The following is a 13,465-nucleotide window of genomic DNA, read 5'->3' as shown; positions in this document are numbered from 1 at the left end:
CTGGAATCCTTAGGCCGGTCCTTGTGCTTGGCACCATGTGCGCTTAACCCGCTGTGCTACCGCCCGACTCCCCTAATGCAGCTTTTTGCCTTTGGTGTGTGCGCTTTGGAAAGAATAAGGGAGAACGGTAGATGACATGATTCCACGAGGGTTAGCTATCAGAACCCTGCTGTGTTTAAACACAACTTCAAAACGTGGTGCTTCTGCGGCTGATGGAACTGCAGGGGGTAGAGTGCAGGGCTTGCGAGTCACCCTGTTTCTGCAGGGGACCGCAGAGCACGGCTGAGCCATGTGCCCGGACTCCCAGTGCTCAGTAGCTCACTTGTTTATCTGTCTGCAAGTCCATCTGCAAAGACTTCCCGATAGTGGGGCAGAAGGCGAGCGGTCCCTCCTGTCCTTGTCCAGAGATGTGGCCGAAACCACGCTCAGCAGCAGGAGTGTTTGGTTCCCTCTGTCTGTGAGGATCTCAGTTCTGTGCACGGGCATGTGGTGCTGGCCTTGTGGCTCAGAGCAGCCAGCGCACTCGCTGAGCAGAGAGAACGCTGGTGCTTGGGGTGAGGCTGGCGCGGCTCGCCCTGAGAGGAGGTGCAGGCCTAGGCGGTGGCTTGGCAGCGCAGGCTCCACTCTGACGCTCTTGATGATCACGACTTTTCAAGGCTTTAGGATCACTGATTTTTAGAGCAGACGTCGATGATTTTCTTTGGCAGACAATGAAAGATGTTATTCCTTTAAAAAAAAGTTGGATGCAATCGATGTACAGATCCTTAGTTTCTGCGCTGTGACCCCTTTTTGTACCTGCAGCAAGAGGACCACTGTAGTGAGTCTACTTAGTGCCCCCATACGGAGGGACTTTCCTGTCCCTTCATGGTGCCCCAGATAGTGGTGCTGCTCCCGCTCTCCACTGCATCCGCTGCACGTGACCCATTCTAGAGCTCGGTCTGTACCTGACTTGCTTTGCCCACCCCGCCCACCTCTGGTTGTCTCCCCAGCTGCTCTCTGTGCCTGAGTTTGACTTTTCATCTGTCTGCGTGCAAGGAAGGCCGTCCAGCCCTGGCCTTTGTCTGTCTGCCTTCTTTCACTTTCCACAGAGTCTTCCAGGCTCACTCATGTTGGCACAGACGGCAAGAGCTCCCGCCTTCTGGCCGAGTGCTGTTCCTCTGAGTGTGAGCGCCCACGTGGCGTCCAGACTATGCTTTCTGCACTCAGCCAGCCATCGACAGGCTCTCGGCTGCTCCCTGTCCCGGCCCTTGTAAGGAACGCTGCAGTGGCCGTGAGGGTGTGTGGATATTTCAAGTTCTCCTTTTCACTTGGAGAGGTTTCTACCCAGAAGTGTGTTGCTGGATCATCAGACGGTGCCGTGTTCGTGTTTTCTGAGGAACTCCTTCCTCTGTGCATTTCTCTCGGCTGTGTACCAGTGTCCACTTCTCTCCACAGCTTTCCCAGCACTTGCTACTTTTTTTAGCTGTCATTCTGTCGGCAGCAAGGTGATTATCTTATGCCTTGTCCTAATGACTGCTGGTGTCAGGCACCTTCATGTACCTGTTATCCAGGTGTATGCCTTGCCGGGAGAATAATAAAAAAATAATTAGACCCTTGCTTTGTGCTGAATCTTATGAATTCTTTATGTATTTTGGATATTAACCACTTAACAGATATGATTAAGTCATTCTCCCATTTGGCAGGTTCCCTTTTCGTTTGGTCGATTTTGTTTGCTGTGCAGAAGCTTTTTAGCTTGATGGAGTACTGCAAGCTCATTTTGTTTTCTGTTGTGGGTATTTTATGGCTTCTTATGTTCAAACCTCATATCCATTAATTTCCCCCCTTTTATTTGATAGGACAAAAGAAATTGAGAGTACGGGGAGATAGGGAGAGGGAGAGGAACAGAGACCCTTGGAGCACTCATGAAGCCTCTCTCCCTGAAGGTGGAGGCCAAGAGCTCGAATCCAGGTCCTTACTCACAACGAAGGACATTCATTTTTTAGCTGGTACTGGTCCGGCAGGTGGTGCAGCGGCTAGGGCTAGACTAGACTCTCATTTTTTAGCTGTTTTTTTTTTGTGTGTATGATGGAAAGTCATTGTTCACTTTGATTCATTTGCATGTGTTCAGTTAACCCTATAGCATTTATTAAAGAGATGATTTTTTTCCCTTTTGAGTATCTTGACTTCTTTTTTTAGAAATAAGCTGTGAAGCATGGGTTTATTTCTGTTCTGTCCCATTGATCTGTGTCTTTTTAATTTTTAAAATACATTGCTGTCTTAATATAATTTGGGAAATATAATTTGAAACCAGTGAGTGTGATTCTTCCAGCTTTGTTCTTTTTTTGTATTTATTCCCTTTCGTTGCCCTTGTTTTATTGTTGTAGTTATTGTTATCATTGTTGTTGGATAGGACAGAGAGAAATGGAGAGAGGAGGGGAAGACAGGGGGAGAGAAAGACAGACACCTGCAGACCTGCTTCATCGCCTGTGAAGCGACCCCCTGCAGGTGGGGAGCCGGGGGCTCAAACCAGGATTCTTACACCTTTTTTTTTTTTTTTTTTTTTTTTGCTTCCAGGGTTATTGCTGGGGCTTGGTGCCTGCACTACAAATCCACTGCTCCTGGAGGCTATTTTTTTCCTTCCTTTTGTTGCCCTTGTTATTCTATCATAGTTGGGGTTACTACTATTACTGTTATTGATGTCGTCATCATTGAACAGGACAGAGAGAAATGGAGAGAGGAGGGGAAGACAGCGGGGGAGAGAAAGATAGACACCTGCAGACTTGCTTCACTGCTTGTGAAGCAGTCCCCCTGCAGGCGGGGAGCCAGGGGCTCGAACCGGGATCCTTCTGGTGGTCCTTGCACTTTGCACCATGTGCGCTAAACCTGCTGTGCTGCCGCCTGGCCCCCACAGAAATCCTTTTAAAGTATGAAGTCCTGGGGCTAGGGAGATAGCTTAATGGTTAGGCCAAGGACACTTATGCCCAGGTGCAGTGCCTACAAGCCAGAGCCAAGCAGTGCTCTGGTAAAAAACAGATTTTAGTATGTCTGTGGTGTGCACCAAACACCACCATCTTGGACTCCAGAGCACCTCAGCTGCCCTGTGCCCCTTCACTCCGGTCCAGACTGAGCTGCCCTCAGTCACCGTGGCTTTCAGACGTCTTCGTGGTCGGAACCGCCTGCTGTGTGCCTGGCCTTCACAGCTCTGACTCGGCGGCTTTCGGGTCCGTCTGGGCGGTGCCGTGCGTCAGGGCCGCCTTCCTCATTGCTGGGCGCCTGCTGTGGCCGTGCCACGCTTAGTGTTCACTCGCCGGCCGGCGGGTGGACGTTTGCTCAGACTTCCTGGCTACTGCGACGTCTTGCTGCGGTGACACTCAGCCCAGGTTGTGTGTGGAGGTGACTGCTCCTTCCTCCTGGGTCTGCCCAGGACTGAGATGATGTCCCACATGGTGTTGCAGCAGCAAAGCTGAGGCTTCAGCTTATCCACAGCCGGCCCGTGGTAGTCATGGCGTTAGTGGCCTCACCAGTGGAGTTGCGTTTGAGTTACCTGTTCTGCAAAGCAAACCAAACCATATCAATTTCTTCTTAAGTACTTTGCTAAAACTTAATTTTTTAACTTTGAGAGAGCAAGATGAAAAGGTAAAGCTTCCCTCTGGCATATATGGTGCTGGGGCTGGAACCCAGGGCTCCACACGCGCAGGCCCCGTGTCCTACCCCGGCGCCACCTTCCTGGACATTCTATCGGTACTTGCTTCTGGCCTAGCCAGCCCTCACGCCATCCACAGTCTGTCTCCCGATCTTCCCAGCTGTCACTGTGATGTCTACAGTCCCATAGCTAGTGGGCACCTCAGGCATGTTTAAAACACACCTGATACCAGTTCCTTTCCTTTTTAATTTTTTAAAAATTATCTATTAGATAGAGGCAACCAGAAATTGAGAGGGTAGGGGGAGACAGGGAGAGACAGAAATGCCTGCACCAACAGTTCACTACTCGCAAAGCTTTGCCCCTGCAGATGGGGACTGGGGGCTCAAACCCGATTCCTTGCGGGCTGTAACGTGTGCTCAACCAGGTGCGCCACCACCTAGCCCCTAACAGTTCTTTCTTGGACCTCTGCACAAGCGAGGAATCCCTTGTTCTAGTGGCCTTCCCTCATCAGTGGGTGAGTTTGAGGCCAAGACGCCGGACCCCCTTTTCCTTTGTACTGCTCGGCTCCAGTGAACCCTCCACTTTCATCATCCACCCTTTGCAGATGCAGCGTTTTCCAGTCTGCATGAATGCCTTCTGATCGAGCTGCTGTCCGAGCCCCTCCCCCGAGTCTAGTCCTCTCCTCTCGAAATAAAGAAATGAGCATTTTAACAAAATTCACTTTGAATAGTAAACCCCCCAGTCCCTCAGGTAACTTTGTATTGAAGGAAATTTTCCTGTTTTGTGTACCACGCTAGCTTAGTTCCTGCCTATAGGAAGGTCTGTTTGGGGTTCACAGATAACAAAGCATCCTGAAGTGCTACAGGGAGACTGTGTTGTGCATGTGTAGGTTGGTGTCTTATTAGTTTTATATTACTAGCAACAGAAGCACAAGTCTCCGCCATCTTTTTGCCAAATGGGATAAATTTTGAGCAAAGAAAAGGACTTGAGAGTTCAGGTTGGACAGGTGGGCATCAAGGAGGTGGTGGCGCTCAGCTTGTTCTCGACTGGCCTGTGGTGTGCGTAGTTCCTTAACTTGGTGAGGCTAGAAAAGGGGGACTCCATGCTGATTTTGCCCTCCTTCTTTTTTAGATCTAGGCAGAAAAGAAAGACCAGCCCTGCCAGACACTGAAGGGACGGGGCTCTCTCCTCCTGTCTGGGCCTCCTGTCATGGTGAGTACACACACTACACACACAGCAAAGTGGATTTGAACTCCGCTCTTACAGTTAAGTAGATACTAGCACAGTCATACTTACCCGTGTCTGTGTTTTGTAAACACTCATCTTGACTGCCCAGGACTCACACTTTCTCTTCCTTTTCTTCTTCCATTATATACTTAGCCATCGTAACTGCAGAGTATTTTAGTGTAGAGGATGAATTCTTTTAACTTCAGTCCCATGAGTTAGTCTCTCATACTTTCTGCTCAGGTAGAAATAGGATCCAGTCTAAACTGCTCACTTCTTACGTTTCAGGTGTCTTGTTCTGTTTCTAGGAAGCAAGAGGCAGTGAAAGGCTGTGTGCATTTCTGGTTGGTGTCTGTGGTCCACACCCAGAGCCTTTGAGTTTACCTATCTGGGTAGAGGCCCTTCCCTCGCTCCCCTCTCCTGTCTGTTTAACGTGATAATTTTATCCTAAAGATGGTAACGCAGCTGTGTACGCTGCCCAGCTACATTTCCTGACAGAAGAAAGCACATTTCAGTGACTCGAGGGCCATTTAGGGTCCAGCCCAGCGGGAGGAAGGAGCAATGAGGCGGCAACGTGCCCATCAATCCTGAGAACATGTAAACAGTGCTCCAAGGCTAGAAAAGAAATGGTCCTCTGTAATACGCCCTGCTTCTACCTTGTGGTGTTTCCTGGATCCAAATGGTGCACAGAGAGGGAATTGACTAGGGCATGTTAATTTCAAGCTTCATTAGGGATACGGGTGGAGAATGCTCTACAGAATTAAAAACAAAGTAAAACAAAACAGAAACACTAGTTGTGCAGAAATGTGATATTAAAAGGAAGAGAAGCAGAAATGCTTGCCTCTGCAAGCTGGTATTGCCTTAGACCGTTTTTGGCTTTCACACAGGATGACTGACAGTGAGTCTGCTGCTCTTCTGACGCAGACGCTGGGTTGCTGAACAGAGTGACGGCCTCACGAAGGCACCTGTCATGAGGGGTCGTCCTCGCAGGGCCCCCTCCTGGGACAGACTGTGAACAGGCCCTTTCCCCTAACTCCACACGGGACAGACTGTGAACAGGCCCTTTCCCCTAACTCCACACGGGACAGACTGTGAACAGGCCCTTTCCCCTAACTCCACACGGGACAGACTGTGAACAGGCCCTTTCCCCCTAACTCCACACGGGACAGACTGTGAACAGGCCCTTTCCCCTAACTCCACAAGGGACACACTGTGAACAGGCCCTTTCCCCTAACTCCACAAGGCATCATTGTAGCTTTCACAAACACACACACACACACACACTTGAAGTGCTACCACACAGATTCTGTCCTGGCCCACGGCCACACGTGTCACGCACATCATGAGCAGTGAGATAGTCTTGCCTTGCTGCTGCAGAATCGGACACTTTCCCCGCGTTGATTAGTTGAATTTCTGGTATTCATGTAAGTTGTTGCACCGTTGATTTAATTAATACCATCCAATACATGGCTATGATTTTAGCCTCTAGGTTAGACTGTGTGGAGTGTAAAGGTTGCGGGTCATATCCCTAGAGCTTTTGTCTGGAGATTCAGGAGTACCGAGTTGTCTTTTGAAGGTGCGTCCTCTGGACTCACACTTGTCAGAGGGTGTTTGTCTTGAGAGAGCGAGCAGCCAGAGCTCTGTGCGCCATTCCACGCGCAGCAGGCTCCTGTGCAGGTGCTTGAGCATGTACGCTCTGTGCTCTGCCAGCTCTCTAGGTCTGCTGGAACAGGCTCCAGGCTCTGGGGAGGCTCAGCCGTGGGAAGCCATGTCCTGTCTCTGGAGCATCTCACGCCTATACAGAGAGGGGTGGCAGGTGGACCCTGAATGCGCATCACCCAGCCGCTAGTGTACCGCCAGCTTACAGACACACTTGTTTTCTTTTGATTCCTTTGCCCTTTGCTCCTTGAAGTCTTTTGAAACAAATTGCAAGTGTTACATCAAGGGAGAACCCCCCCCCCAGCCTTGAACTCCAGACCTAAAGAGACGCTGGCATTGACTTGTGGCTAATAACCGCTTTTGCTTTTACAATCTGCCCAGTGTCTCACATGCATTTCATTTTTAGAGGAAAAAAATTTTTTTTTTAATTTTGGAGAAGTTTAGTTTATAAGTTTCAATTTAGTTTAGTTCATAAGACATTCTGACTGGTTAGCAGCCGCTGACTCCGTTTGTCTTTCTCTGTGGTGTTGACTTCCTTTTCAGACATGAACTTATCTCTTAGACGCACAGGTTAGCAGGGCCAGAAACCAGCACAGCACTGTGGAGATGGACCCTGTTTAAGATTTGGTGGGTGACCTACTGCATTTAAGGAGCTGGTGGAGATCAAGAAGTGGCAGACGCCCTGCTGGTGTTTTCTCAGCAGTCCAACACATGGACCATGGAAACACCGTGTCCACTTACCAGCCCAGGGGAGACGTCTCCCGCCCTTCCAGCAAGCCGTCAGCTCCCAGTTTGTTTCTCTTTCATCTCTGCTCAGCTCCTTACTCTAGCAGCCACCTCTAGTTTGGGTGTGTGTGTTTGCCTGTGAAACTCAGAATGGTGGTGTGTGAGGCAACTAAACCCACTTAGGTCTAACAACTCACAGTTTTGGGTCATTCTCCTAGAAAGTCACTGAGTAGTTTCCCAAGCAGTCCTTGGAGCTAAGCGCATCTTCACACACCAGTGAGCCGGCTCTGAAGCCTCACAGGTGACGTGCACTGAGGCCATCTTTTTGGTTTTTTTTTTTTTTTTTGCCTCTACTTTCTGGCTTGGTGCCGATACTACGAATCCACTGCTCCTGGTGGCATTTATTTAATTATTTATTTACTTATATTCCATAGGACAGAGGGATTGAGAGGGAAGTGTAGACAGAGAGAGGGAGAGAAAGGCACCTGCAGACCTGCGTCACTGCTTGTGAAGTGACGTCCCTGCAGGTGGGGAGCCAGGGGCTCAAACCGGGATCCTTGCTCAGGTCCTTGTGCTTCATACTCTGTGAGCTTAACCTAGCGGGCCACTACTTGGCCCCTGAGACCAACTTTTTAAAAGAACAGTTATTTGATCTGACTGTAAAAAAAAAAAAGTATATATCTATTGCCTCTTGGCTCTTGTCTTGACCTAATTCTCAACTCTTAGGCTGGAAATAGTTCCTTCCATTTTCAGTAGCTACTATAGTTACATATATTGGCCTGAATTCACTCCCAGTGGAACATACCAGAAAGAATGAATTGGTAAATGGCTTCCTAGGTTTCTTTTAGCCTTCTTGCATTATTTTAGTTCTGTGCTATTTAAAGGTCTGTTAAAAAAAAAAAAAAAGAAGAACAAGGTTAGGGAACCACTTAAATATTAAATAGCTGTAAAAAAAATCTTATAAGAGAATGAGAATTTAAGCCTTGTGCTTTATTGTGAAGGTCTCTCTCTCTCTTTTTTCTTCCCTCCTCTTAGAGCCTCTGAAAAGGTTTCAGGATTTGTGGGCCTCAATTTAGACACATCAGCAAACCATTAAGGCTTTTTGATGAAGAGTGCTAGTGGCAAAGCCCAAAGTGTTACTTGCAGAGAGGTTCCTGACCTCTTCGAGTGCATTCAAGAAATGTCAGAGTTGTTCAAAGTAGCACGTTCAGAAAGGTCACTAACTGGTGGCTGGAATTCTTAGCACTATCAGCTGAACTGATATGGCCCTGCTTTAAAAAGAATTAGTGGCTAGAGATAGAAATCAAGAGGGAAGGGGAGCTAGAGAAGGAGAGACACCTGCTGCCCTGCGTCACCGTTCATGAAACCACCTCCCTCCCTCTGACTGAGCCAACACTGGACCCCAGGGCCTGTCTGTTTTGCTTGCTTTTAGTTTATTGATCTTCTTTGTCTATTTTCTTTTTCCTTTTGGCATACATGTAGGATTTCACTGCTCGCTGGTGGGCTTCTTACAAGACAGCACAGGAGCAGAGCCTCCCAGGTGCCCCACGGCATTCCTTGGGGGCTTGACTCAGATCCAGGCCATGTGCACTGCAGGGCTTCACTGGGGGGGCTGCATGGAGATCTGCTCTCAGGAGACAGACTCTAGAGTCATCTGTAGTCGGACCTGCCAGTGACCATTCCTCTCCTATCTTTCTGTGCCAGGAAATTTCATAATATAGTCCTAAAATGCTGATTGATGTATTGGAGAGAGACAGAGACATCTATCCCCATGAAGCTTTCCCCCTGCAGATGGGGACTGGGGGCTTAAACCCGGGTCCATGCATGGTAACATGTGCACTCACCCAGGTAACGTGTACGCCACCGCCTGGCCCCAGAAATGTAATTATTAAAACAGTGGCACAAATTATAATTGTTGAATTTAAGTGTTGAAATTGCCTTATGGGACTCAATATATTGTGTTATGTAAGGTAGGATAAGCTAGCAGTGGCGGCTCACATGCTTTCAGTTTGAGAAGTCTGATTTTTAGCTCACATGCCAAATAACTGTTACGGAAATATCACATGAAGCCACGTAAGCACTGCCGTTGGGGGTGAGGGTGCAGCAGGTAGGGAGCAGGCTCGAGGCCCTGTATCTCGTGTGCTGGTGACGCTCTGACTTATATTCTCTCCCCCCACAAATGAATTAATGAACCTTTTTTTAAAATGTTGATTGATTAAGCCAAACTGTTTTCTTTATTTAAAAGATATTTTATTAATGAGAAAGGAGGAGAGCGAGAAATAACCAGACACCACTCTGGTACGTTGCTGCCGGGGATTGAACTCGGGACCTCATGCTTTAGAGTCCAATGCTCCATCCACTGTGCCACCTCCCAGACCACTGAATTAATGAATCTTAAAAACAAACCCCCCCCCCCCCCCCCCCCCCCCCCCCCCCCGCCCAGCAGACTCAGTGGTAAACTGAGCTCTCACTCACTGGGCTTCATTGTTGATTGCTCACAGACATTCCTTCCCTTAAGCCCCACTCCCTCACTTGCTCCTTACCCTTCGTTCTACACTTATTTTGAAGCAAATTCCAGACGTCACATTTCGCTTTTAAATAATTCAGCTTGTTTTCAAAAGTAGGAGTTTGTTGGTGCTATATGAGGTGCCCTTTTCGGGACGCCCGGTGACTGGCTGGAGCTGAGCAGAGCTGTAGGGAGCCTCTGAGGGCATCGGCATCTGCAGCTGTTGGGTCTGATGGCATGGAATGCTGGGCGGGGGTGGGGGTGCTTCTTTCTTTTTGTCTTGATTTTTCTGCATATCTGTCTTGGTCATCAAACTCTGTGTGGTGATTATTATTCTTGACATGGCAGAGAAGAATAAATATGGACGACTAGGAGCCTTGAAAGTACTCAAAGGCTTTGGGTCTTTGTAGGATGAAGAGAGTCCGCACAACCTTGAGTGCATCCAGGCCAATCGGATCTTCCCCAGGAAGCAGCTGGTTCGGGAGGACGAGACTCTGCAGGTAATCACAGGCCGTCCGTCGTCAAGTATCCAAGACGCGCGCGTTTGGTGCCACAGCAGTGTAGCAGAGTCGACGGGCTCAGCTTTACACTCACACTAGACATCGCTTCCTAAACCAAACATGTAGTGGAAATGAAAGTTTCCAAGCATCTCTGTATAAAAACAAAAACGTAGTTCCTGAGAACTCGCTGTTGAGATGAGCGTGTCTGCATCATGATTTCAGTGCTGGAATCAGTAGCTTGGTGTATTTGGACCCAGTGGGTAGTAAATCCGTCCTCGTTAACTCTGTTGCCCACTGATGGACTGTGGCTGGCTTGGTCACAGAGGATCTGTGTTTGGGAAGCTTGCGTTTCTGCTTCAGCACCTTGAAGGGTTTCTTCTTCCGTTTTGAAGGTTCCTTTCCTTGAGCTGCACGGAGAAAGCACAGAGTACGTGGGCCGAGCTGAAGACGCCGTGATCGCCCTCTCTAATTACAGACTTCACATCAAGTTCAAGGAGTCCCTCGTCAACGTAAGTGCTTACCGACTCTGACTCCAACGTCGACGGAAAGAGGAAGTAGAGAGACTTGTTAGTGCTGCTGACGAGAAGAGTGTTGATCAGGACCGAGCGCGGAGCCACTGTGTGCCCTTCCTCCCAGGTTAGCGCCAGGACGCTGGGTTAGGAAGCAGCGCTTGGTTTGATCTAAAATGGTACGAGTACTTCTCAGTCTTGGTGGTTGAGATGTCCATTTTCATTTTTTTTTTTTTTAACCAGTGTGCTTCTCAGCTCTGGCTTTTGATGGTACAGAGCATTGAACCTGGGACCTTTGAGCCTCAGGCACGAGAGTCTTTTCCTGTAACCATTAGGCCACCCTCCTCGTCCACTGTTCTGTGACACTGAACCATTCACACTAGATAATGCTGTATCAATAAGCTTTCCGAAGGGTCAGGAACTGTACAGGATCTTATCAGTCTCTGGTGGCTGCCAGCTCCCTCAGTAGAGAGTTCCCTGGATCTTGATGTCAGATGCTGAGGTGGACTTTGAGCTCAGTGCAGACTCTTCTGAAGTCACTCCAACGGCTTCTTAGTGGTATAAACAGGGATGTTAAATACAGTGTTTATTTGCCCAGTGGACTGACTATGTGTTGTGGATGAAAAGGAAGTCCCTCGGCTCTCAAGAGCACACTTAGCCTCTTCAGTTACGCGAGTTTCTCAGAAACGGGCAGTTCTAGTGCCCTGCCATCTCTAATAGCTTTCGGCGAAATGGCAAAGGCACAGGAGTCCGTCACCTTCACCAGCTGCATGTCTGCTTTTCTCGTTAGTTTTGTGACTGTTTCCATTTTGGTTCTACCTTTGACTTTGTAAAAAGCTCCTGTAAGTGTCCTTTCATTCCTACCGTGTGTTTTGGGATTCTTAGAAACCTGTCACTCGTGTGTCTTTCTATTCAGTGGCACCAAGTTACCTGTCAGATCAGTCTTTGTGGAAAGATTCAGTGACTGCTGTTTTCTTTGTAGTTGGCATTTATTCAGCTTTCTTGCCTAGAGTCCACTGTGGCCTGAATTCCTTCTGGCCTCTAGATTTGGGCTGCTTAGTTTTCTACCCTAAAGTACACAAGATTCACCAGGGAAAGAGACATGCCGTGCTTTCGTTTCACATGGCACTGTGTCCCTCCACTTGGAACTGGGTGATCATGGCAGTAAGGACCAAGGCAGAAACGCAGGAACCTCAGTAATTCCCCACCAGCTGCCACAGAAGCAGTGCTAGTAAGACTCCGTAGAACTGCCGAGTGAAGGCTCTGTGCTTATCTGACTGGAGTCAGTGGGTGTCATGGCCTTTTCTACATGCCTTCTCGCTGGCTACCTGGCTCATGGCTGACTAGTTCCGAGACTGGCTCAGATCTTGTCGGGTCGGGTCGGGGTCTGTTGGAGAAGGTACAGGCTTGAGCAGGCCTTTGGCCAAAAGCCTTCAGCGTCACTTTCCTGATTCTCGGGTGAGATGACTCAGCACGTTATTAGGCCAAGTGATGTGGCCCTCGGCCCGCTCCACTTCCCATCTCCCTGCTCTCTCTCTTCCTGTTGCACTAGTGAGGCATTCTCCTCATAATGTCTAACCTCCCAGGCCTTTCCCTGCTCTCCTGCCTGTGCAGTTTCTCTCCATCTGCCAAAACCCAGTCTAGGTGATAACCTCGGGAGTTCCTCTCAGCCCTGGTTCTTTATCTTATGGTGTGTTACTCTTTCTGGTCTCTGCATCTTCAGCCCACACTGACGACATCTACCTGATGTTCTTGTGAAATCTTTGACTGTTCACATCTGTGTCTTCAGAAGTCATCATGTCTCCTCGTGCTGTGTAAATTCAGTAAATATCCAGTGAGTTGACATGAAATCGAAGTGGATACTAGACCCTTTCTCATCCCCTTTGTGTTTCTGGCATGTTTAGAACGAGTATTTCTGCGTGCAGAGGCCTGTGTCATCTGTGGTGGCGACTGTGTGAGCGTTTGTTCACCGGGACTGAGACAGTATTCACGGACGCTCAACTCCACTCTTTACCTATTTCCTCACCTAAACATGACATAGAGCCGCCTAAAAAAAACCCCAAAGATAATAGCTTTGCACAAGAAAGTGATTGTGCAGAATGTATTTTGTTATGGTGCGACTTGAAATATTTCAGCATTGGAGCAGAGAGCACGGACTGGGAGTGGACAGGAAGGTCGGGCACTTGTCCTGGCAGAATTCTAGAAGACAGACAGAACAGATCTCTGAATAGCCGGTCTACAGTCACGGGACGGGGGTGGGGGGAGGGAAGTGTAAACAAGCCAGCATGAGTGTGCCGGGCACCGGGGCTGGCTCGGGGGCAAGTGCCAGTTCTCGTCTTCCTCCCCTCCGCCTGCCCTCTGTAGTCTAGGCGCTGCCGTTTCCCCCCCGAAAGACCTCAGCACTGGGGCTAAGGCCAAGCAGAGGGAAAGCCCCTTTCCTGAGGAGACGAGCAAGGCCTCTGTCCTGGCTGCCATTCCCGTCCAGTTGTGCTCGTGACTGGACTTGGGCTCAGCAAGGCTTCAGTCCTGACCTGAGGCAGAGACTCCGGTTCTGGTGTGCGCACAGAGGCCACGCAGAGGGCTCTGGCCGCTGTGCCGGGGAGCTGCCGCGTCCCCAGGTGGCACGAGTGGCGGGGTGCTCCTTGAGGCTCCTACGGCCCCACTCAGCCAGATGTGACACCCCACAAAAGGCAGTGAGTGGTTCACGACTTTGAGCAGA

General features: G+C 49.2%; 1 protein-coding gene across 13 annotated transcripts in view; it reads left to right on the top strand.

The window, feature by feature from the left end:
• Positions 1–13,465, top strand: part of MTMR3 (myotubularin related protein 3) — a 110,901-nt gene that overhangs the window by 65,933 nt on the left and 31,503 nt on the right. For 4 of the 13 annotated variants that reach the window (XM_060192850.1, XM_060192849.1, XM_060192853.1 and 1 more), the window contains one exon: positions 4,754–4,834. The exons of 1 other annotated variant lie outside the window; for it this stretch is intronic. In XM_060192850.1, the coding sequence (XP_060048833.1) occupies positions 4,832–4,834 (3 nt within the window). In that variant the 5' untranslated portion in view covers positions 4,754–4,831. Of the gene's footprint in view, positions 1–4,753; positions 4,835–7,161; positions 7,296–10,147; positions 10,238–10,629; positions 10,747–13,465 lie in introns of those variants that run through there. 8 more of the 13 variants (XM_060192845.1, XM_060192843.1, XM_060192844.1 and 5 more) reach the window with 5 other exon arrangements.

The sequence above is a fragment of the Erinaceus europaeus genome, chromosome 6, assembly GCF_950295315.1.
Source record: "Erinaceus europaeus chromosome 6, mEriEur2.1, whole genome shotgun sequence".
In the NCBI taxonomy this organism is placed as follows: domain Eukaryota; kingdom Metazoa; phylum Chordata; class Mammalia; order Eulipotyphla; family Erinaceidae; genus Erinaceus; species Erinaceus europaeus.
Note: the sequence above shows the minus strand (reverse complement) of the source record. Positions and strands in the feature narration are given on the sequence as shown.